Here is a 25,642-nt window from a genome sequence, read left to right on the forward strand (position 1 = left end):
TGAGTGTGACTGATGGTTTTTTTTCCACAATACAATGTCAATAAGAATGGTCTATCTTTTTGCATGGGGGATACAATTTTCAATTATGAACATATAATGGTGGAGGATGTACCGGCCACAAACATTGGTGCACATTAAACTAATGTGCCTCAAGAATACTATCTATAGTGACATTTTGAAGGAAGAATATGTTGCTAATTGTGAGGTCATCTTGCAAAGGGCTATACTGAAAGTCACGTGGAAGCCTCCTTGTAAGACATTCTCCCACAAAACTACAATGATGCATGATGTGTCAGCCACATACACAAGTAAACAAGTGTGTATCAAGAACATTATCTATAGTATCATTCAATAAGAAGAATATGTTACTAATGAAGGAGTCAATGTGTAGAGGTCCACATTGAAAGCTACATGGAAGACCCCTTGCAACTTGCTACATTCCATGCTGCTATAATGGCAAAGGTGGAGTAGCATACTGTTCTGTGTGACCCATTCAAGACAAGACATGCATTATGAAATGATCAGCCAAGTGAGGCGTTCTCCCGATTGGTCAAGGCATTGGAGGAGGTCAACCAATACAAGATAGTCGAGGTTGACGAAGAAACCACAAACACAACATGCGATATCATGGTGGTTCATCTCCTTGAAGATAGTGTTGTGCATGGATTGAGGGATGGAATTCCATCATGAAACTCCCATACTAGGTAGAATCAGACAATGCCATGCATCTAGCTAATTGTGTGCTCAAGGACACAGGGATGTTACTTTTCCTTGCTCCATGGTAGGCTTGTTGAGCAGGTGTGGAGGATGGAGGCCAATGAATGGAGTCAGGGCAGAAGTATTGGGCCTTATGCATGGCACATGTTGCTTGTTGTGAACCGCATGTCTGTTTCATTGGAGGTAGAGAGGTGAGAGTTTTAAAGTCATGATATGGTAATGTTGGATATTGTTTATGTATCACACTTTGCTGACTCCATTTAGTGAGTGCAATTGCTAAAATTAGTATTTCATGCTTTAAATATAGGTACATGTGATATATATTCTAGAGTACATGTGTTTAGATGTTGCTTACAATGGAATTATCCCTCGAATTTCACAAAGGACAACATTATTGCAAATGAGTGGGTGCAAGATACATCAAGATCCCCAATGAGAGGTCAATATGAGATCCAATGTTGTTAAACTAATGTGGAGATGTTTTGTAGACATTTACTAGATTCCTAATCCCTTATATGAATACCACATACTATAGGTGGCATGTAACATGATAGGGCTTTTTGGAGCTCGTTCTTGCAAATATACACAAAAGAAGGGGACACCATCTTCGATTGCAATGTGGGATGTGGTGACCTTGCATAAGTAATGCTAAATTCCAATAGACAAATCGCATGTCTGTATCGCTTTGTCAAAGATGAAAGATATCTAAGAGCAAAGGTAATATGTTTACATAAAGTTGTACAATATTCGACTATAATGTAGTGCTCTTTTTTGTCATACCAATATATGGGTGCTCACCTTTCCATGCACACATGTATAGATACCTCCCACAACCCAAAAATTGATTGTGTTCGATGTGAATGGAGTGCTTCTACATAGGTGGCCAAAGCAAAAGGGATCGTTACCAGTGAAACCCATGGAAGTAGGCAAGTATTGGGTGATTTTGCGACCGAGGCTTGCAAAGTTTTTGAAGGAAATATCCACATTGTTTGACATTTCCATTTGGAGCTCAATGAAGGAAGAAAACTTAAGTGAGCTACTTCAATTGGTTAGAAGTGAATATGTGAAGTCATCAAAGCAAGCACCAACCTTTGTATTTCAATATGGACAAGGCAAATGTAGAGAAACTCCCACAACCACTTCTTTCGGAAGAAGTTACACAAAACCCATTTTCTTGAAATGTTTGGATGACATTGATTGGATGCACTTAAGTCCACAACAACAACACTATTTGTGGATGATAGCATGGAGAAGATGCAAAGGAACCCACCCGATGCCTTTATATGCCCACCTCCATTTGAGGGAAACCCCATGGGCACAGTCCTCCTGGAGCACATGCTTCCCTGCTTGACAGAGCTAGTGTGCTTCCATGGTTAAGTCCTAGACTTTGTTAGGGATCACCCAATGGAACTCTATTAATATTTGATGTGCATGATGAATATGTACTTTTAGAATTATTTAATTGTGTTGATTTACAAGTGCAATGAAATGAGGATGAGAGGGAAGAGGAGAAAGAGAGAGGAATGTACAAGTGAAGGAGATTGCGTATAGGCATTCGCTCAATTGCAGTATTATAAGATGTGAAAATAAAGCATGTGTGAAATATCTAGGGAAGGGTGGAGTGTAGATACATGCATGCATGTGAATGTATATGTGCATAGTGGATTGAGTAACAATGAGATAATATTGTTGTCCCAATATTAACTATCTGAACAATGTGAAAATAATAGATATCTCACATTATTGCAGTAAGTGTAACAAATTATTTGATATTGTATCCTCTTGTAGTAAGTCCACACAATAATGCTCAATTGAAAGTAAAGAAAACATGTGCGATGTAGTTTTGCTTGTGTGTACAATGAAAGTAATATATCAAGATGTAATAGCAAATAATGCATATAAAAGTGAGAGGTACATGAATGTAGTTATGCATGTGGAAATAACAATGTGATATTTTGTCTTGATATTAAAAACTAAAAGTATCTAAGACAGTGGACCTCATGCAAACCCTTGACCCTTGGAAAATTAAGAGGGTTGTGAAAAATAGATGGATGACCCTTGAAAAATTAAGAGGGAGAGAGAGAGAATTTGCTAATTGAGACACATAGAGAGAGAGAGAGAGAGAGGGTGAGTGTAAGAGAGGGAGCAAGCAAGAAATTACTAATTGAGAGAGAGAGAGAGTGTGTGTGTGTGTGTGTGCAAGAGGGGGAGAAAGAAAGAAGTTGCAATTAGAGAGAGAGAGAGAGAGAGCGCGCTATACTTGAGGTAATTAACATGGGGGAAGAAATTGTTGAGAAACACGAATCTCGAGCAAGGTTTAGCTATGGTGGATGAAAGATGAAAACACTATTCATAATGACATGGACAATGACACTAACAATGACTCAAACTGATAGTTCTATTGCTTGCATGAAATGAGTGTAAGTACATGGTTATATAGCTTTTTGGATAGTACCGCTCTTCCTCACTGTGCTTATGGGATTTTGGCCATCTCTCATAGAGCTTCTAGAGCACACATCTTTTCTCATAAAGCCACTTATGGGCCACAGCCTCTTTGGGGCACACATCCACCCTTTATGGGCATACATACAAGAATCATTTGCTATTCTCAACACCCCCCCCCCCCCCCCAAATGATGAGTTCCTACCCTTGCTGGCTTTTTCCTCCCTTGCATGCAAACATGGACCAGGAGACTAGCTATTTGGCAGCCTAGTCAAGTTAAAGCTTGAAACTTTACATCTTGGTAGGGTTTTTACATCCACTATGGGAAATTCTTTGTTCTTAGCAACGGAAATTTCTTTATCTTTTTCTTGCTTCTTTGACATCCTTTGATCTTCTCGATCTTCTGGATCTTCTTGGTTGTCTTTGTCTTCATGCTCTTTTCCTTTGTTGTGTTCTTTATCCCTTTTTTTGATGTGTTGTACTTCTCTTTTTGCTTTAGTCTTCTTGACATGGTCATTTTGCTTCATAATTTTACACGTGAGCACATTGATGGATACATGGGCTTGGTTTGTCAAACTCTCACACATGAGATGAATTTCAAGATACATGGTTTTTGGGTTTTCATTTGGCGTTGGCTTTCCTTTTGAACTCTTGTGCAAGCAAATCATTTCATGCAGGAAGGTCTTACCGCGAGTATACTCAAGCAGTGTCTAATCCCTTACAAGAATAGGAGTTCAATAGAAACTCTAATCACAAGTCACCTCTTAGGTTGTTTTATAACTAATTATCAAATAATCTGTTCTTTTAGTTCAAGCCAAGTTGAGACACATATAGGGTGAAAGCTAGTTAAATGTGAAGGTAATTTGATGATGCAGTGTGAGATGAGTAGGCTGGTTTGAAGAGATAGAGTGTGAAATAGGCTTGTGAATGGAGTGGTTTTGGAGAAGGAGGTGTGAATGGGCTTTGTAAGCTAAGGCTTAGATTACTAAGGCCTTTTTATTTAAAAAAAAACGAAAGCAATAGCTTATTTGTTGGTGATGATTTCCTTCTATGAGGACATTGATGATGCGTTGACTTGCCGAGAGACCCACTAGATCCAGACTTCTTCCCCTAAGCTTCACGCTGCACGCTGTCGTGATACTATGCAGACACAGTGTGAAAAAGCATGGAATGCATCATCATCCGACTTTCTTATTGATAAAGAGAGTCAATGTTATCTTAGTCATTAGTACTAGTGTGAGTGGCATGAATGGTCCAAAAATACTAGATTTTTGAATAATTTTAGCCTATTTTTTATATTATTTATTGTAAAATTTTGAAAAAGTTAGAAAAGCTTCTAGATTAGGATGGCATGCAAAAAGCGAGTTGTTTTTTCAGCCAGTTATGGGATTTTTCATAAAAAAGACAGATTGACGAAATCACGCATGTGGCGATCACTTTTGAACAGACTTAAAACTGCACTTTGAACTGGAAGAAGAAGAAGGAGTGATCTGGGAGATCCCTGAGCAGGTGTCCTAGAGTTTTACCCCCTTTTAAAGCCAACAGAGCCATTAGATTTGGGTTCCGAGTAGCAGAGAAGGAGCTGTTATTTGGAAGCATGTTTTTGGTCTACGAAGGAGCTTTAGGAGATCTAATGCCTAGAGAGTGCTTCTGAGTAGTGCCAGACAAAGGGAAATCAGGTTCTGCCAATACATATTGATTCAATTCATTGTGCTTTGTCTTTATCGTGTTTACCTCTTGTCTACTCTTTTTCTTCTCTTCCATCTCCTATCTCTACTTCCCTCTACCTCTGATCCCCGATGGATTCCAACCTTTCAATAAAAACCCCTCCGACATTGATGAACTCGACATGAAAGGTCATCAGAAGAAGGAAAGACAAGATGGGAGAACCTTTGAATGCAATCTCCAGTGATGTTTTGCAATAGTTGGTGCAAAATATGAATATGCTTATGCAGGTACAACAACAACAACTTGTGATGCAAGCTTCTGCTCAAACAGAAAGTGTTGTGATGAATGCTTTGCAAGCAGTTGAGCATGAGGTGAAGTTATTCAATGGCAGGAATGGATCTCCATATGTACATACCTATGCTCAAAAGATGGAATTCTTTGGAGTGGCTCAACTTGCATGGAGCCGGTACTTTGTACGTGTTACTGTACATGAACTGAAAGCATGGATTACCGAATTATACATGCAAGATGCTGACTGGGTAGCTTCAAGAAGACACTCCAGGAAGAATTTTACATTGAAGATACCAGTTTGATTACGCACAAGACATTTTAGGAGTGGGTTTTACAACCCAATAAGGGTCTTGTGGCTATAGAATTGTTAAGAGAATTTGAAAGTCGATTTGAGCAGTTGGATCTTGCAGAATAGTAAGCTCTTGCAAGTCAAAAAATTGAATTGTTTCTATAGGCAGCTAATCTTGAGCTTCAAGAGAAGCTTGATGATTTGTTGGAGGATCAAACTACATAGACATGTTTGAAAACAGAGTGGAGACATGTCAAGGAAGCTATTACTGTACTTGTGAAAAATCATAGAAGAAGAGAAAGATTGCAGGTCTCTAGCTTGCCCACTGTTACGAGCAAGACAGTTGATGTATCCACTAAGCCACCCACTTCTGTGGCTAACCCTATGGCTGTACCTGCTATTGTTCCCTCTATTAGGGAAGATGTCTCAGAAGAATTGGTCAAAGGCATGCGGGATCTTCAATTGAAGGTTGCAAAATTGGATGAAAAAGGACAAGAGGAAAGGGGACGGGCAGCAGCCCCTAAGCCAGGAAAAAGATGTATGTGGTGTGATAGTTTGCAGCATGAGAGAAAGGATTGTGTTACCTATCAGGAGGCCTTGGTATGACAGCTCATCTTTTGGAAAGATGACAAGATCCATGCACAAGAAACAGGGTTGCCTCTTGCTTTGAATTTTGGAAAGGGAGGTATGTAGAAGATGTTGGAAGACTTGGCTATTCGAAATGCTTATGCGACGGTACATGCTTCTACTTTTGGTCTACAGTTGGATAGAATGCATGGCCAACAAGTGATGGTTGGTCCAAAGGCTGAAATATGGACACATGCTTTACATATAGCTGAAAAGAGAAAGGTTACTGATAGTGAAATGTCTCATGCAGGGCAAGACATTTGTGACATAACTGGTTGGGAATAACCTGTCGATGCATATTCAGTGTATGCATATTTAGCAAAGGTACAAAAAATGGATGTACTTGTGGAAGAAAAACGAAAGAGATATGAAGATAATGCAAGGACATCTAAAAGAATGACAAGAAGAAGTGTGGATTAGCCTAAAGCTACAAATTAGCCACCTCCCGAGCATGTTATGGAAGAGGTCAGTCAGGAGCAAAAACAGGATAGCAAAGAAGAGGGCAAAAAGAAGGGTAAGCAACCAAGGTGTAAATTGTAGTCTGACATTGAGACAACCACAAATCTAAAGAAGGTTCTTGAAGAACGGATCTTAAATAGTTAGGTGGAATTCACCTTGGGAGAGGTGATTGGCATCGCCAAGCGAGAATTTCATGATGAGATCATTGACATAATTAGGAGGAAGCGTCAGTTTCTTGGTGATACCACTAGTGCATTGCTACAATTTGAAGAGGAAACTGGTTTATTGGATATTCGAGCTGAATATGAGCATGAAGTAAGTACTGGATTATCTATGCAAGATGTTACTAATCAGTGGACATCATGTGGAAAACAGAAGAAAGTGGCTGAAAATGCATTGTCTTGTAGTAATATGCATGGTGGAGTAAGGCAGATGCAACAATATGGGGAAGAGACTCTAGGATTTATATTCCTCAAAGTCATTACACAAGAAATCATTGGGCTAGGGATATCACTGAAACAATAGTGAAAATAGGGGAACGTGAAATTCCTTATGTTGCTTTACTTGACCATGGGTCTGAAATAAATGTCATTGAGCATGGATTGTATGAAAATGGTGCATGGCCTATAGACACTGATCATGATTGGCGTATGAGGGCTACAAATAATTCTTCAGGAGAGCTCTATGCTGCATGTCCTAATGTAAAAGTGACGATTAGTGATGTACAAGAAGAGCAACACTTCTTTCTGCAAGATAATTCCTCATATGCAGTGATTTTGGGACAACCCTATATTACAAGAGTGTGTATGGAAACAAAGGTGCTTGATGATGGCTTTGCTTATGTAAGAGTCAGAAGCAAGGATGGGAAGAAAGCAATCCAATTTCTTACTGTTTGTGTTAATCATCCTAGAAATCGGGATATACTTCTAGAGTCTCCTTTGCCTCCAAATGCAAGGGAATTCAAAGACCTGTATTCTCATTAAGCACTATTGTAATGCGGAGCTACAGTAGTGTTGTTCAGAGGATGTACTCGCCTCTTGATGGAATGAAGCATGTATTTACTATTGGTTATTCTCAGTTTACAGCAAATAGTTCATGTTGGTTTAAGCCTATGGAAGCTTTGTGCAAGTCTAAATACATATTTATGAAATGGGCTACTAAGGAGTTGAGAGCATTGGGACTGTTAGCTAAAAATGAAGGCATTTCAGGCATCTTTTATGGGATGAATATTAATGACACTATGGTTGAAATTTTAGCAACTATACATGCAGAAAATGAGGTTGGAAACAGTGTTGTCAATATGTTCTTTGAACATGTATGATGCTATAGCATTGTTTGCTCAACAAGAAGGATTACAATGGGTTGAAGCACTTGTGGAGACAAAGCATAAGACAGTTGACAAAAAGGTGAAGCCAATTGCTTTGCCACTTCCACCAGAAAATGGGGGTTTGTATGAAAAAGTGTCAAGGGAGCCAAGCTTACAAGATCCTAAAGATATCGGTTATCAATTTACATCTGAAACATTACACGAATTGAAAGTTGGTGTAGAAGGGTTTCTTTTGCCTGCTGAGAGAGACTGTTTTATGCATATGTTGGCTAGGTATGAAAAGGCATTTGCATTTCAACCAACTAAAATAGGTTGTGTGGATCCAGATGTTGTCTCTCTTATGGTCATATTTACTGTGCCACATGTACCATGGAACTTGAGGCCTATTCCAGTGCCTAAAGCTTTACTTACCAAAGCTGATGGATTTGCTAAATGAAAACATTCACATGAAGATCTTGGAGCCCTCTTCAACCCCGTACTCAAATCGTTGGTTTATTGTGCCCAAAAAGAATGGGGCTTTGAGATTTATTCAAGACATGCAATCGGTCAATAAAGTGACCATAAGAAATGTGGGTGCAGGTCCTGTGGTTGATGAATTTGCAGAGGCTTTTGCAAGCAAAGGGATCTATTCTTTGGGTGATCTTTACTCGGGGTATGATCAATTTCAGCTTGCAATTGAAAGCAGGGATATCACAACCATGAAGACTCCCTTGGGGTTAGTTCGGATGTGTACTGTCCCGCAGGGTGCAACAAACTCAGTGGCACACATGACAAATGCTATGAATAGAGTACTCAGGGATTTATACGGAGTTGACAATGCCCTTCTTAGATGATGTTCCAATCAAAGGGTGTGTAGTGGATGAAAAGAATGAAGAGATGGATGCTTATGGATGTAGACAGTTTGTTGCAGACCATATTGTGGATTGTGAGAGGATTTTGACACATCTAGAAGAGGTGCATTTAACTCTTTCCGGACAAAAGTCTGTCTTTGGAGTTGAAGAGGTTTTGATTGTTGAGCATATGTGTGGGCCCTATGGGCGAAGACCATCACCAACAAAAATAGATGGGATTGATAGAATGCAAGGTGTATTCACGAATGTATCAGAGGTGCGGAGATTCTTGGGTGCATGTGTGTTCTATTTGATATGGATTCCTCACTTTGCACATGTAGCCAATACTCTATATCAGCTTCTGAGGAAAGGTCAGAGATTTCATTGGGAAAGGAAGCATCAGAAAGCAATGAAGAAATTGAAGCATCTCTTAAAATCTGCTCCTACATAGAGAAATGTTGACTATTCACATGGAAAACCTATCATTATAATTGTTGATACAAGCCCAAACGGGATTGGATGGGCAATTGGGCAAGATGATGAGAAAGGGCAAAGATATGCAATACGCTTTGGTGCTAAAGTATTGATTGAATGATAGAGAAGTATCCACACGTAAAAAGAGAATTATGGGAAATTGTGATAGCCCTTATATGTGATAAGGAGTATTTTATGGGTACTCGTGTAGTCATTGAGACTGATTCTTTGCCGGTATTGGATATGATTACTAGTTGTGCTACCCCAGACATTGCTATGCTCCGATGGATTGCGTACATCAAATCTTTGAACCTTGAATTTTAGCATATTGCAAGAAGACATAACCCAATGGCAAACATGTTATCTCGAGCACACTATGAGAAGGAAGATGGGATGACGGATGAAGAGGAAGAATATGACTTTCTTGCGGCTGAAAATGATGTTGCAAGAGTAAATTTAGCGATGCAAGGTGTTGTTATAACATTAACAGAAGCTTGGAAAACAAAGAGAAGACTTTAGATGTTTTGCATCTTGTGCAGAAATGTTTCTGGAAGACAAATATGTAGGAGAGTGGCTAAGAATTGGTCAATACCTCGGTATATTAACAAAGAGAGATGAATGGTCAGATGAGGAGTTCAAGAAGATCAAGAGAAAAGCCTATAGGTTTTTCTTAAAAGATGGATGCTTATGGAACCATGCTAAAAAGAAACAGGGTATGCCATTGCGAGTTTTGGGTGACAGAGCTTCACAAGTTACTGTTATGCAAGAATTTCATGAAAGCTTATGGGTTGGTCATAGAGGTATTTAGGGTACTTTTGCAAAGATCAAAGAAAGATATTGGTTGTAGGCTATGTATAATGATGTTGCTCACTTTGTGGAAACATGTACGACATGTCAAATGTATTCATCTGTGAGACATCGAGATGGATTGCAGCCCACATATCCATTGTCTCTTCATTTTAAGTGGGTGGTGGATTTAGTCACGATGCATACAAGTCTTTGGCAAATGAGATATCTTGTGCTTGCCCATGAAGACTTGACTAATCAAGTGGAAGGGAGAGCTCTACGTACTAAGACAACAAATGCTGTGTTGTGTGCTTTTCTCTTAGAAGAGATCTTTTGTTGATATGGCTGTGTGGGAAAAATTATGGCAGATAGGGGTAAATTGGATGTGGATGAAGCTCATGATTTCTTTGCATGATTGGGGATAAAGCTTGCTTTAACTTCAGCCTATAACCCTGAAAGAAATGGAAAAAGTGAAAGAAGTCATCCACCTACTGTGAAGGCATTGGCAAAAGCATGTGGATAGAAGGTAAAAGAGTGGCCATGATTGCTCCCTTATGCTTTGTGGGCTGACAGAACCACTCATAGTGCTGTTATAGGATATATTCATATAGAATTGATGTATGGTCAAAAACCTATCATGCCGATAGAAGAGATGACAATCACATGGAGTGTGCTACCTTGGAAGGAGGAGTTGAATCAAGAGGAGTTGTTGGCCTTACGCATTAGACAGTTGGAAAGAAAGTCAGAAGGCATAGAGGCAACAATTGCAAAATTAAGGGCAGTAAGGATACAAAACAAGAAACGGTTTGACAAAAGACATAGACTGAGACCAAGAACCATACAAGATGGGAATTGGGTATTGGTTTATGATAGCAATTTAGAAAACCAGCATAGTGCCATGTGTAAAGTTTCCAAAAGATGGTTTGGACCCTATGTGGTAAGAGAAGTGTTTGATAATGTTGCTTATGCATTAAATGAGCTGGATGGGACAGCCATAAAACTTCCACTAGCAAGGAAAAGAATCAAATTATTCAAGAGGCAAGAATCTACTGCCTATGCATTGCCAGAATTGGAAAAAAATAGTGGCCATGATACATGGGGCAGCTAGGAAGATATGGAAGATGAAGAAGCAATGGATATGGTTGTAGAGAATGAGAAGGACTCAGAATCTAGTGACAACTAGGTTTTTTGACACATACTGGAGGATGTGCAGGTTCAGAGGGGGTGGATGTCATGATGCTATGTAGACATAGTGTGAAAAAGTATGAAAAAGCATGGAATGCATCATCATCCAACTTTCTTATTGATCAAGAGCCTTTTAAAGCCAACAGAGCCATTAGATTTGGGTTTCGAGTAGCAGAGAAGGAGCTGTTATTTGGAAGCATGTTTTTGGTCTACGAAGGAGCTTCAGGAGATCTAATGCCTAGGAGTGCTTATGAGTAGTGTTAGACAAAGGGAAATCAGGTTCTACCAATACATATTGATTCAATTCATTGTGCTTTGTCTTTATCGTGTTTACCTCTTGTCTATTATTTTTCTTCTCTTCCATCTCCTATCTCTACTTCCTTCTACCTCTAATCCTCGGTGGATTCCGACCTTTCAATAAAAACCCCTCTGACAACGAATACAAGGTTGAATTGATGATGAGCTTGGTGATGAGTAGATCGATTTGCTTTGTTTGTTCAGACTTGGTTTCGGAACAGAATGAAAGAAGGCTGTCAGACACACAGAGAACATATCGAGGTAGCAAACGATGGGTTTATTTTCTTGTAGGGTCTTCTGCCTCTTCTTCACACTTTCAACTCTCACAAATGGAATCTCTTTGCCAAGACGAGCTGCTAGAGTGGCAGAGTTCAATTCTGTCTCTATCACAAGAAGGCTTCGAGACCTTTTTCTCCTTCTTTTTTTTCTGTCTCTACTACAAGCAGACCACCAGCTTTAGTTGTTAGACTAGCCGCAAAGATGTAGGTAAACTTGATAATGTTGTTGCAGAGATATGTCAGCCCACCATTTCTTTCTTTCTCTCTTCCTTCTCTCAGAAATCAAGTAGCCTCAACTTTTATCTCTTACCACTTTCTCAAAAGGCAATGACCTAACAATGGTTGTAGCCTTCCTCTCTTTTCTCCAAATTACAACTTGAAAAGATGGAATGACAATAGATCTCAATATCTCCAATGTGAACCCCAAACTAAGTTTCTCGAGCATCACCACAACACCTCTTCACCTTGTACACAACAATGGATGTTGGATGGCTTGAGATTGGAATGGAGATAGGCTCGTAAAGGGGAAGAATGAAAAAGGACGGATTGTAGAGTATGAAGGAAGGAGAAAATCCACCTACTAGCTTCCTAGCTCAGCCATGGCTCTGATACCATGTTGAGAAACACAGATTTAAAGCAAGGTTTAGCTATGGTGGATGAAGGATGAAAACACTATTCATAATGACATGGACAATGCTACTAACAATGACTCAAATTGATAGTTCTATTGCTTGCATGAAATGAGTGAAAGCACATGGTTATATAGCTTTTTGGATAGTACTGCTCTTCCTCATTGTGCTTATGGGATTTTGGGCATCTCTCATAGAGCTTCTAGAGTATACATCTTTTCTCATAAAGCCACTTATGGGCATACATACAAGAATCATTGCTATTCTCAACAGAAATATGGGTGGGGACTATGGTAGTGGAAGTAGTGGAGGTGGTGGTGGCAATGGTGGTGGTGATGGTGGAGATGGTGGTGGCAGTGGTGGGGGATAGTAGTGGTGCTTGATATATGCCCAAGAGAAAATGAGAAATAAGTGGATTATGTGGAACAAGAAATGGAGGTTTCCCAAAATAGCTCGCTCAAAAATCTTGCTTCTTGCACGCACTCATGAAAACATGGTCAATAGACCTATATACAAGAAAGGGATAAAGAGTACCAGACTTGGCACTTTGTGCTTGGGACAAGATTCCCGTGGGTAAGCTTACATGAGAAATCACCAAAAGATACAACATAACTTGCATCATCGAACTATCCAGCCAAAAGCAGTCTTTTAGTCAAAGGCATGGAATTTGGTGTACATCATGCAAAGAAAACATACTGCTTGAAGAAAATTGTAGCTTGATATCTACAATACCAACAATATCAAATGTGAAGTCATTACCCAATCTGACAAATCAAACAGGTTGTTGTAAACAACAATAAAACAACCCCAAAATCATAGCCAAATTGAGAGGACTAAGAGAAATTGCCAGAGGAGGAGCTGCCACTAACTATAATCAAATAATTGTCAAATCCAAGTGACTACCCTAAGATAGAATGCATAAAATTGAAATGATAGCCAAATGCCACATAAGAGCTGAAGAAGAAGTATACTGGATAAGGGAAGATGGACATCACAGCAAGTGCAAATTATGCCGACTATGCTTGCCATGTTGCTGATTGCTTTGATCACCTTGGAGGCTTAAACATTGAGGAATGATGCCCAATGCAACCTTGGAGCAAGCCATAGGGGGCAGAAACAACCCGAGAAGGAGATAGAACTCAATGTATACTTAGGGATGAAGGATCCATGACTGCCATGAGTGAATTGCTGAAGCTTTCAAATCTAGACCGAAGTAAAGCTGAAGGAGAAACTCCTCGATCTCAGCCCTAATACCAGTTGTGCAAGGAGGAAGCCTTGAGTGGAAGCCCGCAAGTGGAAGCAAGAGTTATGGTGGAGGAAGCAAGAGAGCAAGAGCAAGAGACATATGATGTGGGAACTCCAACACTCACAATGTGTGATTAGCCTTCCCTTATTCAAATGTCACTGAAAGAATAAAGAATGAAGTGACAGTGATGGATACCTGCCATTGCAGTGTACATGCATGTAGGTACTATTAGTGTAATGAATACATAGGCGGTGAGGCACATGTGCCTTTACCCCCAACACTTTTGTAGCTCTCTAGGCCTCCAATGCTTCACATTGAATTAGTGAAGAGTTTGTGGAGGCATCTTCCTTCATTAAAGCCATAGATGTTAACCAAATCATTAGTGGTAATCCTGATGAAATCACCACCCATCACCTTTACTATTGTCTAGCTCCCCCAATGTGCTCCATAACACCTACCTTCTTGCCTTGCCATCATTGAAGCCATAGATGTTAATCAAATCATTGGTGGTAATCGTGATGAAATCACCATCCATCACCTTTACTATAGTCTAGCTCCCCCAATGTGCTCCATAGCACCTACCTTCATTTGAATATTCGAGTCCATCCTTGGGTACTTGATGCCAATTGATCCAGAGGAACTTGACTAAGTTGAGTAAAAGCATTCACATTTCCTCTATTATTTCAGGGATGGTGGCCTTATGCCAAAAATTCTTAACCATTGCCAATGGTTAAAACCTTTTTGTCTTCTAGCCATATTCCTTCTTCCTTGTTAGTAGATTGGTTGCCTCCATTTCCTTGACCACCTTCCTCAAGGTGTTTGCCCTTGACAACATTCACCCAAAGAGCTTGACTATTATTTTGCATTTCCTCTTTCTCCTTTGTAGCCTTAAGGCATGCTCTCAAGAATAGTGCCCCCATGCACCACAGTCAAAGCAAGCCCCTACAAACTTGCTCCATGCAAGTTTGAGTGTGGCTAAACCAACATGAGAAACATCCACCTCCAAATATTTTTGTTTAGCTTCCTTAGTATTCCATAATAGGCAAACTTGATTCCTGAAGGTACCTATCAATGGGGGAACATAAAGCGGCTTCCCCAAGCCCTTAGCAATGTCAAGTAGGAGATTCTAGAGTTAGGCTAGAAGGTTTTGAGTCTCCACCCATATTGGACATTCCCTCCTAAGAGAGTCCCTCCCTACCTCCAATGGTTGCTAGGGCATGTCATATACAATGTTAAGGCCCTAGAAATATACCCATAGTGACAACACCTTCTGTGTTGCATTACTCCTATCAAAGACAACTTCAAAGAATCCCTTGCCCCCATAATACATTTGATTGTTAGAGCCCTCACCTTTTAAGTAATGTATTGGACCAACAAGCTGCATCCATAGACTTGGGAGGCTTATTGATGAGGAAAACAAGGATTACATTCTTATTAAAACGAAGGATGTTACTACCAAGTTTCTCAGAATCTAATGTCTTTTTGACAACCTGTTACCTTGATCCTCTATGATTATTTGCATTGAGGTCGTCAAAATCTCCGAGACCAATTGTCAGTATAGGACAAAATCTGGAAATCAGAATGGGACAGACATGAATATAGACAGGCCACAGCTCTATATGTGTCTTTGGCGATATAAGTACCAAATTCCAATCTAATCAAACTTGTAGAATGGATAAAAAGCGCAGAGATGATTGCCTATAGAATTAATTGCAGGTAGAATGGATAAAAAGAGCACAGATTGCTCCTCGAGTCCCGACTGGATAGTAAACCTTTTTGTGGTTCCTAACTTATTCCCAGCAGCCAGCTGCTCTTGAAGATGCATTTTGACTGACTCAGTAACCCGTTCTGGAGTCTGTCTATGAGAGGCGATGGCAGTTTCGTCTGTGGTTATGCCTAAACTTCAGACGTGCTCTTTCCTCGAAGGTTCTATTTCGCTGCCGCCTTGTTCCAGCAGCGTTGCCACGTTGTCTGTCGTGCCCCAGCCATCGCCTTGGCGCTTCTCAAAGTGGTAGCTCTACTCTTTCATCTTGCTCTTTTTTAACTCAAAGTCTTTTCCTCTGCGCGTTTCTGAACGTTATGTATGGTGGACGTGAGGCAGCACAGTGGTTCCTTGTGCTGCTGCGCTCGCCTCTCACCAAGCGCTGATGTCCTCAAGTCGCAGAAGGAATGCGCCGATGCAACGGAGCTGGTTCATTCTAATGATCCAGGCAACGGACTCGCTCTTGTTGAAAGGCAGGACGTGGCTCCTGTTGAAAGGCCGGATGTGGCTGCCTCCTCCATGTCGTGTCAGGCTTCTCGTGTGGTTCCTTTCGACAGCGTGTGCGACGTCGTGGATTTCCTGCGTGCCTTTAGAACGACACGAGCTCTCCAGAAGTTTCTTGCAGGCCGTTCCCTGGAGCTTGACACAAAACGGACAATCCTGCTTTTTAATCACTTGCAACCAAAGGCATTATGCGAGAAGCTTTACTTATGGCTGAAGAACCAACCTGGTTTTGAACTGAATGATGATGTTTTTGCTACCGCTGTCACATGCTGCATAAGGTCTCAAAAGTGGCATGCGATGGAGAAATTATACTGGGATGCTCAGGAACATGGTTGTGCATTTAGCAAGGAGACGTTTTTTAAAATTATAAAGGAGTTAACAAAGGCTCGGAGATTTGATCTTGTAGAGCAGTGGTTTCACCGACTGAACTGCAATGTGCAAGAGACAACTCCTGCTTACAATAGTTTGATGCTTGCATGTTATAAACAAAGGATGTACAGTAAGGTCATACATGCCTTTGACAGAATGTTAAAAGGAGGCATCCATCCAGATTTGACATCTTTTTGTATTGTTCTTTCTTCTCTAAGAGATGCTGGTGAACTGCAGAAAGCAACGGAAATTTTTCAGCTGTTGCGAAGTCAAGCTATCCAGTTAGATAGAAAAGCCTACAGCATTGGATTTGATATTTTGGGAAAGGCTGGAAAGGTCTGGGAGGCTGCTAATTTATTTGAGCAGATGCGGCGGAAAGGCATAAAACCAGATAGTGTGGCTTATACCACACTCCTTCATGCTTTTGCAAAAGCCAGTATGCATGAACAAGCAGGTGTAGTTTTCAAGGAGGCTTACGCTGAAGGTATTTCACTTGATCCCATTTTGTTTTCCACCATGATTAAAATGTATGCAGATGCAAGGATGCCAAAGCAAGCACATGAAGTCCTTAATATGATGAAGACAGCAGGTGTCAAGGTTCATGAGTATGCCTATCATACGGTCATGAATGCGTATGTTAAGGCTGATTGTCTGCAGCAGGTATTAGATCTGTATAAAGACATGAAGGAGTCTGGCTGTACTATTCGAGAAGTTACATATGCTTCCATGGTCAAAGTCTATGCAAGACTCAAAAATGAGGCAGCTGCAGAGGAAATTTTTCAACAAATGCTACAGAGTGGATTCAACAAGAGTGTGGTTGCATATTGTACATCCATTGATTTATATAGTAAATTGGGAAAGATAGACAAAGCTCTTTCAAGGTTTGAAGACATGAAGAGAGCTGGTTGCCGGTTGAATACCTGGCCTTACAATATTTTGATAGAAATGTTTGGAAGAGCAGGTAATGTTCACGATGCTTTGTTCTATTTCAAAGAAATGAAAGCAAGAAAGTTAACTCCAGACAGTGTCACGTACACCTCACTAATGATGGCCCACTCAAGGGACAGCCAGTTTGAAGAGGCTGTCCAACTATTCAAGGATGTAAAGTGTGCAGGCGTAAGTTTGGACAAGGTGCTCGTTGCAACCATGATTAATGTGCTCTCGAAAGCAGGTAGGTGTGGTGATTTGGAAAAGTTGGTGATAGAGGCTAAGGAGGCTGGTGTGCCATTTGACAAGCGCATGCATATGTCTGTTGTAAACACATTTTTAGATGCAGGACTTCATAACAAGGCTGAATGGGTCACTGATTTAGTCAGGTCTGAGTTGTCATGAGAGCTTTGATGTATCGGGAACATTTACATTTCTCTGGGTGTGTTACAATCTTGGTGCACGAACAGCATTCATGAGGAGCTTTGCATCAGTAATTGCCACACGCCTGTGCACTCGGGCTTTTTCTTTTGATCCAGAAGCTCGGTTTTTGGGGCCCAACACTGGTAGAACTCAGCTTGGAGCTGCTGTGCTACAAAATGCCATGCTCACAAAATGCCACGTTTGGGAGCAGCTGGTGAAGGAGAAATGCAAAAATTTACCTATCTGGCTCTAGAGTGAAATAGTCTGGTTTAGAGCAACTAAGGTGAAAGGAAAATACTTTGAGAATGCTCAAATTTCTCCAATAGACCATTGTCAAAGCACTATCTGGAGGCCATGCTGTGGCATCTTGCTGGCTCTAGAGTGAAATAGTCTGGTTTAGAGCAACTAAGGTGAAAGGAAAATACTTTGAGAATGCTCAAATTTCTCCAATAGACCATTGTCAAGATTAAAAGCACTATCTGGAGGCCATGCTGTGGCAGAGCAAGATGCCAGGGCTTAGACACTGTTTTAATGTGATTGCAGCAGGGATGGTGCCAGACATTAGTGGGCCTCAAAGCTGTAAGTATATACGATAATCAATAGATACGGGAGAAAAGGTTGGGATACGTCAGCCTGCCTGTCTGACTGTCTGAAATGGTCACTTGTTTTGGAGGTATGGGAAAGCTGCTTAGACTGTTTTGAAGAGCTTAGTCGTGGTCTAGTTTTGAGGGACCACTGGTATTGCAAGATATCTTATAACTATGGTGTAGCACAGTGCGACGCTTTGATGTACTTGCTCAGTCTGCACAGCAGACAGGAGAATAGAGGAAAATGGAACTGCTGACAAGAGTGACTTGGGTAGCTGAATAGCTAAGATCCATTGGAGCCAGCATCAGGCGAGAAGTAAGGCCACAACTCCTATACGCAGAAAGGACTTGCCATGTTCCACAGGATTGCAACTTGTTGCAGTCACTTGTAACTTTAAGATTGGAGGTCTCGGCAGTATTTTCTGTAAGATGTTCATGTTTTTCTAGTATGAAAGGGTGCTTGTGGTAGTTTCTTTGATGTGTAGAGCTAAATTTCAGGCAAAAGCAACCAGCATCAAAAAAGCTGTCTGATGGAAAATTTAGGAGCGTAGGGCTATAGATGACCATCACCCTTTGGTGCTGACCACTTTCAGTTGTGTTTGCTTGTAACTAGCGTTCCCGCATGCTTTGTGCGCACGGAACGAAGTGGCGAGCAAAGTTGTTATGCTATCGCACGGTAATTTCGCTCAACAATCCATTTCTCATCTTTCTTTCTCCTCTTTTTCCTCTTTGTTTCTAATTTTTTAATTTACTCTCTTTCTCTCTCCCTTCAAATTCCCTAGGTCTAAATTTCTCTCTCTCTCTCTCTCTCTCTGCCTTCTATTTTAGTTTATTTTTTCTCCTCTCATAGTTCTCTCTCTCTCTCATTTTTTTCTCCTTGCTTTTCTTCTCTCTTTATTCTATCCCCTCTCTTCTCTCTTTTCTTTCTCTCTACTCTTTTTTCTTTTTTTCCTTTTTTTCTCTTCACTCTTTTTAAAAAATTTCATCTCTTTTTCCTCTCTCTCTCTCTCTCTCTCTCTCTCTCTCAAAGTCTCTTAAAGTATGTAAATTTTATCTTTTCCCTATATATAATTCTCTCTTTATGTTTATATTATCTCATCCTCTCTCCTTTTATTCTCTCCCTCTTCGCCCCCTTTTCTTCTCACATGTTTCCTATTTTTTTTCTTCTTTCTCTTTTTCTTTTTTAAATTTTATCTTCTCTCTTTCTCTCTCTCTCTCTCTCTCTCCTCTCCCTCTCTCTCTAAAAAATATTTAAATTTAAGACTTTTCTCTTTTCTCTTTTTCTTTCATCTCTCTTCCTCTTTTCCTTTCTCTCTCTCTCTCTCTCTCTCTCCTCTTTTTTCCTTTTTTTTTCTTTACATTTTAATTTTTTTTTCAATATTTTCTCTCTATAATTCTCTTTGTTCAAATTCTCTCTTATTTTCTCTTTTTCTTCTCTCCTCTCCTCTCTTTTTTTTTCTTTTAAATTTAATATTTTCTTTATAATTATCTCTCTGTTTCTCCTCTCTCCCTCCCTCTTCTCTTTTTTTTTTTTTGCTCTTTGTATATTTTTCTCTTTATTTTAATTAAAAAGAAAGTTTAAATGAAATTGTTTAATCTAACTGAGAGAGAGAGAGAGAGCCTAGGTCCTACACATGAGAGAGAGGGGAGCGGAAGGGGTTTTAATTGAAAAATGAAGGTTTGGAAAAGGGGATAGGTTCGGGAAGTCCTCTAGAGGTTATGGGCTTATCGAACCTATAACAAAAATAATATAGTAGTAAGATGCTCGTCTTTTAGTTAAAATCACCTACTGGCTTGTTGGTAGCTCTACTGAATATTAGGAACCTCTTGACCCTATCTGTGAAAGGCTCCATTGGTTTTTTGTACTTTTGCAAAAGCTTTGAGCTTTGAGGTTGAATTTGAATGGTAAGTTGCTTTTGTAACATTCCTTCCCTTTGTAAAGAGCTAGTGTGATCTTGGCAATTGCCCGCATTGCCTTTTTGGAGTTACCTTTGAAGTTCTTCTATTGCAAGAACGTTGCCTTCTTTTTGAAGCATTCAAAATTGTTACTCTGAGAAGGCTTGCTTGCTATCTATTGGTCGAATTGCAATGATTTCTCTATTGCAGGAACATTACCTTCTTTAAAGCATGCAATATTGGTACTCAAAAGGTTTGCTTTCCATGTTAAGTATTCAATACTTATCCTATCATACGCGTCCAATATGATATATAAATTTGCTACGGTAGGTTTTGTTATCTTTATGGATTCTGTGCAATTAGTATATATTAGATATCTGTTTTCGAGGAGTTTACTAGCTTTCTAACCAATTAGTTGCAAATATGTGTGCACTCTATTTACACACTTTTCAAAGAACGCAAATGTGTGTACTCCATTTACACACATTTTTAGAAGAACGGTCAATATTCACTCACTTATGTGACTAGATGCAGGCTTTGCTATACTAGAAAAGAAGTTGTGATTGCCCTACCAACTTTTGTGCTTCCTTCAAAAATTCATGAGGCTGTTCACTTGTCTTCACATTTTTATTAAGGAAGTGGTCGCTTGTTTTCCTTTGCCCATATAAAATGATGGATGGCACACCTCTGTAACAAATGGCAAACTCCATCTACAATGACGTGTAAAGTCTAACCATATGAAAGCATACCATGTGTGCACGTATCCATGCATGCACACGGCTGCATGTGTGTATATTCGCATATGTACATGGACCTTTTCCCTCGTTTTTCTCAAGGGTTCCTTACATTTTCGATCCTCTATATGTAACTTTTACCTTGCTAGTTTGCATGTACGTTATCGTTTTAATTCTCAAGGATCTTTAAACACATGCATATGCACACACATACAATGTCCTCAATCTTACATAGCATGTAATATTAAGCGCGCTCAACTCTTTGAATGCAATGAAAGTTAACAATAATGTTGAATTTGTGAAAATCTCTCTATAGTTTATCTTAGGATGTTTCTTATAAAGCAATTTATCTTCTAAATAGTATGCAAATCGGATGTTGCAAGCGCTACAAGGTCCCCAAGAACAAAGAACTCTACTTTTAGCTCAAAATTCAAGAGAATAGACTTGCACGACATGAGCCAAAAAGACCAATTGGGTGGTCTTCCCCCATGTCTTGTGTGGAGCGCGCATCTATTTATAAATTCATTCATCTTAAAGCTAAAAAATGGCCCAATTTTACAATTAGCATACTTTAGCTTTTGTCCAAATAAAGAATAAAGCAGTTGGGCGGCCTAAGAGTTGGGCAGTGCCCAAATATAATGTCCAATAATGAATATTTAAATCGTGCGTCCATGCGCATACAAAATAATAGATATATGTCAAGCGCTTCAATAAATAAGCGTGTCTAAATAAATATTAGCGCCACACCTTTAATGATAAGACGCGTGTCCATGAAAAATGATAATTTTTTATTGAATACACGCTATCGCTCAGTGCTTTCCAACGCCACTGTCGCCTGCTCTACACATCAACTGAAGCATTCACAATTGTTTAAAAATAATAAAATTAAATAGACAAAAGTGAATATCTAGCAGTCTTCAGCTACAAAATAAATAAGTAGGTGGAAACTCTATTCTAACCTTTAATACAAGTGCACACTCTAAACCACATGGCATAACAATGAAGCGCCAAAAGATAGCTGACATAAGTAGGTGATGGTCTTCAAAGTGAAATACATACTCAAGCTGCACAAAACTCTAGCACTAACCACTAACCCGTTAACAAATTAGCTCAATCAAAAAATAAATAAAATCCGTGCGTTTCAGACCAAGTACTTAGTCAAATAACCGAAACATAAACTTGAAGTACTGAAGGAATGTCCCCAACCGTGCGTGCAACTAACTATCTAACATTGTGAAGACTAACTAACCAAAAGTGTGCTAAGAATTAAAACCCCAAAAAACTTCAGAAAGTCTGATTTGTTCAAATGCAGATATTTTTAGTTATTATTATTATTATATACAACATTTTTTTTTCTAGGTTGATATTGGATAAGTGGATGAAAACTTTGAATAAAAGTAGTCCATTTAATATGACGGTTCGAGATTTGTGGCTGACTAAGGAGATGTTTGATACTTTGTTTGTAAGTTTTGATCATGAATTCAAATCCCATTAAATAGTGTTTCCATTGTCATAAAGCTTGTACTACTGCTAGCAATTTCTTATCATAGGTAGAATACTTGAGTTCAGAGGGTTTAAGTTTACAGCTAGAGTAGACTATGGGATGTGAATCTTGTATAAGGATAGCTCCTATTCCAGATCCACTAGCGTCAGTGACTACTAGGAATAATGGTCTATTAAAGTCAGGGAGTTGCAATACAGGAGCATGTGTTAAGGCATGTTTCAGTAAATCAAAAGAATTTTGTTGATTTTCAGACCAATGATACATAATACATTTCTTTAATAATTTTGTCAAAGGTAATGCAAGCAATGAAAAATTTCTCACAAATTTTATGTAAAAGCTAGCAAGACCTAAGAAAGAATATAATTCATGCACATTTTTAGGTATCGGCCAATTAAAAAATGCTTCTATCTTTTTAGGATAAACTTTGATCTTATTTAGGGCACGATAATCAATGCACATCCTATAGGTGTTATTTTTCTTTTTAACTAATAGAATAGGTGCACCAAAAGAAGAACTACTGGGCCTAATGAGTCATCGGGTTAACAATTTTTCAACTTGGGTTTGAATTTCTTTTTGTTCAATTTGATTATGTCGATAAGGTGCTTTACATGGTGGTTGAGAACCTCGTATTAAGTCTATTTTATGATCTTCAAGGCATGTAGGTGATAAGCCAAGTGGTAAATCAGTAGCAAAACAATCTTTAAATTGTGAAAGAAATTGTGCGTGCTTAGGATACATCTGATTTTTCTAAACTTCAATTTCATTCACCCATATTAAGTAGGATTTGCTACATTTTCTTAATGCACGTTTAGCTTGTGTATGACTAAGCAATGGAAAATTATCAAGGATGTGCATACCATGCAATGTGATTTGTTTCCCATTAGAATGAATCTTCATTGAATGCGTGGAATAATCTATATCGGGATTACATTGATGACGCCAAGGCATTCCTAAGATAATGTCACTAGATTACAAAGACACAACTAAGAAATTTCTACGCTCGACATAATCACCAATTTTAATTTCTAAGTCATGCACTTCTTGTGTTTCATTATATCTAGTACATAAGAATGCAGCCTTGATGCGATAATGAGTCGAAACAATATGTAAATTTAATTTTATGATCATTTTTGCAGAAATAAAATCATGTGTACTCACGTCATCATATAAAATAATCTTTTCTCTACCATGTATAAGACATTTCATCGTTAATAAAGAATGGGAATTCGGCGTACCTGGTAAAGTATCTGAATTAGTACGGATATCGGCGTTGTCTTTTATGAAATCTGGCATTTCTTCATGGTCTTCATCTTTAGTCGCTCGCAAGTAGTTGATGTGAATAGTTGGCTTTTTGGATTGACAATTCACCCGCTAGATGTCCAGGTTGATGGCACTTATAGCAGACTATGGATTTAGCTTTGGAAACATTATTGGTAATAGCGGGAAGTTTAGGAATGTTGGGATTTCGCTGGAATGATGGCTTAGGATTTGGATTTGTGTTTGTTGGTAAAGTAGGGAGTTGTGTCCAATATTTACGGAATGAAGATGGAACAAAGTGGTTTTGATTGAATCTTCGAAAGTTTGAATTGAATTGCTTTTTGTACTGAAGTTACCATCAATTGGGAATTATTGTGGTCACTTCTCTCGTCCTCGAATTTTGTCTTCAGTATCATGGGCCAAGGAAATCGCATCCTCGAGAGTCGTTGGCTTGAACATGTTCACTTCTACATAGAAGTGACCAAGAAAACCAGACATAAACTTGCGCTTATGGGTCGCCTCAGGTACATCTTCGAGCATTCAAAGTTGCCATAAGGCATTTCAGAAATGCTCGGTATATTGTGAAATAGGCTCGCGATCTCTTTATTGCAAAAGATCCCACTGTTTGATTGCTTTTTCGTGGAATTGAGGTGGAAGAAAATTCTGTAAAAAATTCTTTTGAAAAGTCTCCCAAGTAGAAGGACAATCAATACTTTTGTGGACAACAGTTTACCATAGTGATGCTCTGTCCACTAAATGATTAGTAACACACTTGAGTTTTTCTTTTTTGGCATACTGTTCTTCGTGGAAATAATCATCAAACTGACTGATAAAAGTGAGAACAGTCTTTCAATCACGTAATCCATCAAAAGTACAAAATTTGAAATTTCTTTTACTTATCTTAGCTTCTTTCTGGATAGATTGTGCTTCAAGTGTCACATTGTGGGAGCTCTCGCTCAACCGCCAAGACCCACGGACTGCTTATTGTTTCAAGCGTTCCAAGCCGAGCACTAATGGCTACCTCTCACATAGCCGACGTGCCATCCATATCTATGAGTGCAGTGAGCTTACCTCCATGCCGTTCGAGTTACCTCCTCTCCCGCGCACTCCGGTAGCTCCACGATCCAAGTGCAAGCTTCAAGCAAGCTCGATCCTCCCACTCCAAGCTCCAAGCTCCATTGCCGCGAGCAAGAGAAGAGAAGAGAAGAGAAGAGAAGAAGAGAGGAGAAGATGGAGAGCTTCTCCACCCCACGGTCCCTCACCCTCACACTCTCACACTCCCTCTCTCAAGCACAAGCTCAAGCAAGCAAGAACAAGAAGAAGAAGAAGAAGAAGAGGAGAGCTACTTTTGGCTACACACAAGAATGAGCTTCTCATTCACTTTTCAACTTTATATACAAAACCCTAAATCCCTTTTGGGCGGTCATCCCCTTTTTCCCTTTTTACATGGCCGACCGTAGCCTAGGCCCTTTTTTCCATTGTCCTTCTATCTTCCTAGCTTCCTGTCCACCGCCCGTCTACATTTACAACTTGCACGGGTGAGAGCCCGGCGCTCTTTTACAAGATTTCAGGTGCGCCTTTTTATTTTAAAATACGCCTTTCCCCTTTTGCCTTTACCTTGGAGTTTTTAAGGTTGCCCTTGTGCTTTTGGCCTTTTCTCCTCTTCTTTCTTCAGTCGGGCTACCTTTTTTCTGCCTTTGCCCTGCGTCTTTTCCATTTCCTTTTGCTTTCTTCGTGTTAGGGTTAACATTACCCCCTCCTAGACGAGTGCCAGTCCCATGGCACTCACCGTCGTACGTAGCAGGCTGTAGCATGCACCGAAGATGTGGGTGACAAGGGTGTCTATGGTTTCCGTGGAGGAGTGGTGGTGGTGGTGTGGAAGAAGGTCCTGGGGGTCTGTTGGTGGCCACGGTGGCTGGTGGAAGGTTGTTGGAGTTGGTGGTAGGGCTATTCTGTGTTGGGGATTGATTAATGGCCAGCACAAGTATTGGGTTGTTGAGGATTCTGCTCATGACGATTCTTTGTGCTTATCGGAGGGTAAGGGATAAGCATTCAGAGTTGGGTGTTGATGAGAGCGAACAAAACTTTCGTTAGAGTCTTCAACACATGCAATTGAAAACCTCTCATGTGGTCT

At 39.7% G+C, this 25,642-nt stretch overlaps 1 protein-coding gene across 4 annotated transcripts; it reads left to right on the forward strand.

Moving 5' to 3' along the window:
* Positions 1 to 15,283: 15,283 nt before the first annotated feature.
* LOC148020529 (uncharacterized) lies at positions 15,284 to 18,884 on the forward strand. Of its 4 annotated transcripts, none has more exons than XM_087698288.1 (2): positions 15,284 to 15,556; positions 15,652 to 18,884. In XM_087698288.1, exons 1-2 carry the CDS (start codon positions 15,417 to 15,419, stop codon positions 17,510 to 17,512), a joined length of 2,001 nt encoding a protein of 666 aa, XP_087554414.1. In that variant the 5' UTR covers positions 15,284 to 15,416; the 3' UTR covers positions 17,513 to 18,884. The 4 variants fall into 4 exon arrangements, with proteins under 4 accessions (XP_087554414.1, XP_087554415.1, XP_087554417.1 ...); XM_087698289.1 differs by having other exon boundaries at positions 15,284 to 15,553; XM_087698291.1 differs by having other exon boundaries at positions 15,417 to 15,553; positions 15,647 to 18,884.
* Positions 18,885 to 25,642: the final 6,758 nt, after the last annotated feature.

This window comes from Lygodium microphyllum, chromosome 18 (assembly GCF_053477565.2).
Source record: "Lygodium microphyllum isolate KBCC chromosome 18, Lygodium_microphyllum_v1.1.10, whole genome shotgun sequence".
NCBI lineage: Eukaryota > Viridiplantae > Streptophyta > Polypodiopsida > Schizaeales > Lygodiaceae > Lygodium > Lygodium microphyllum.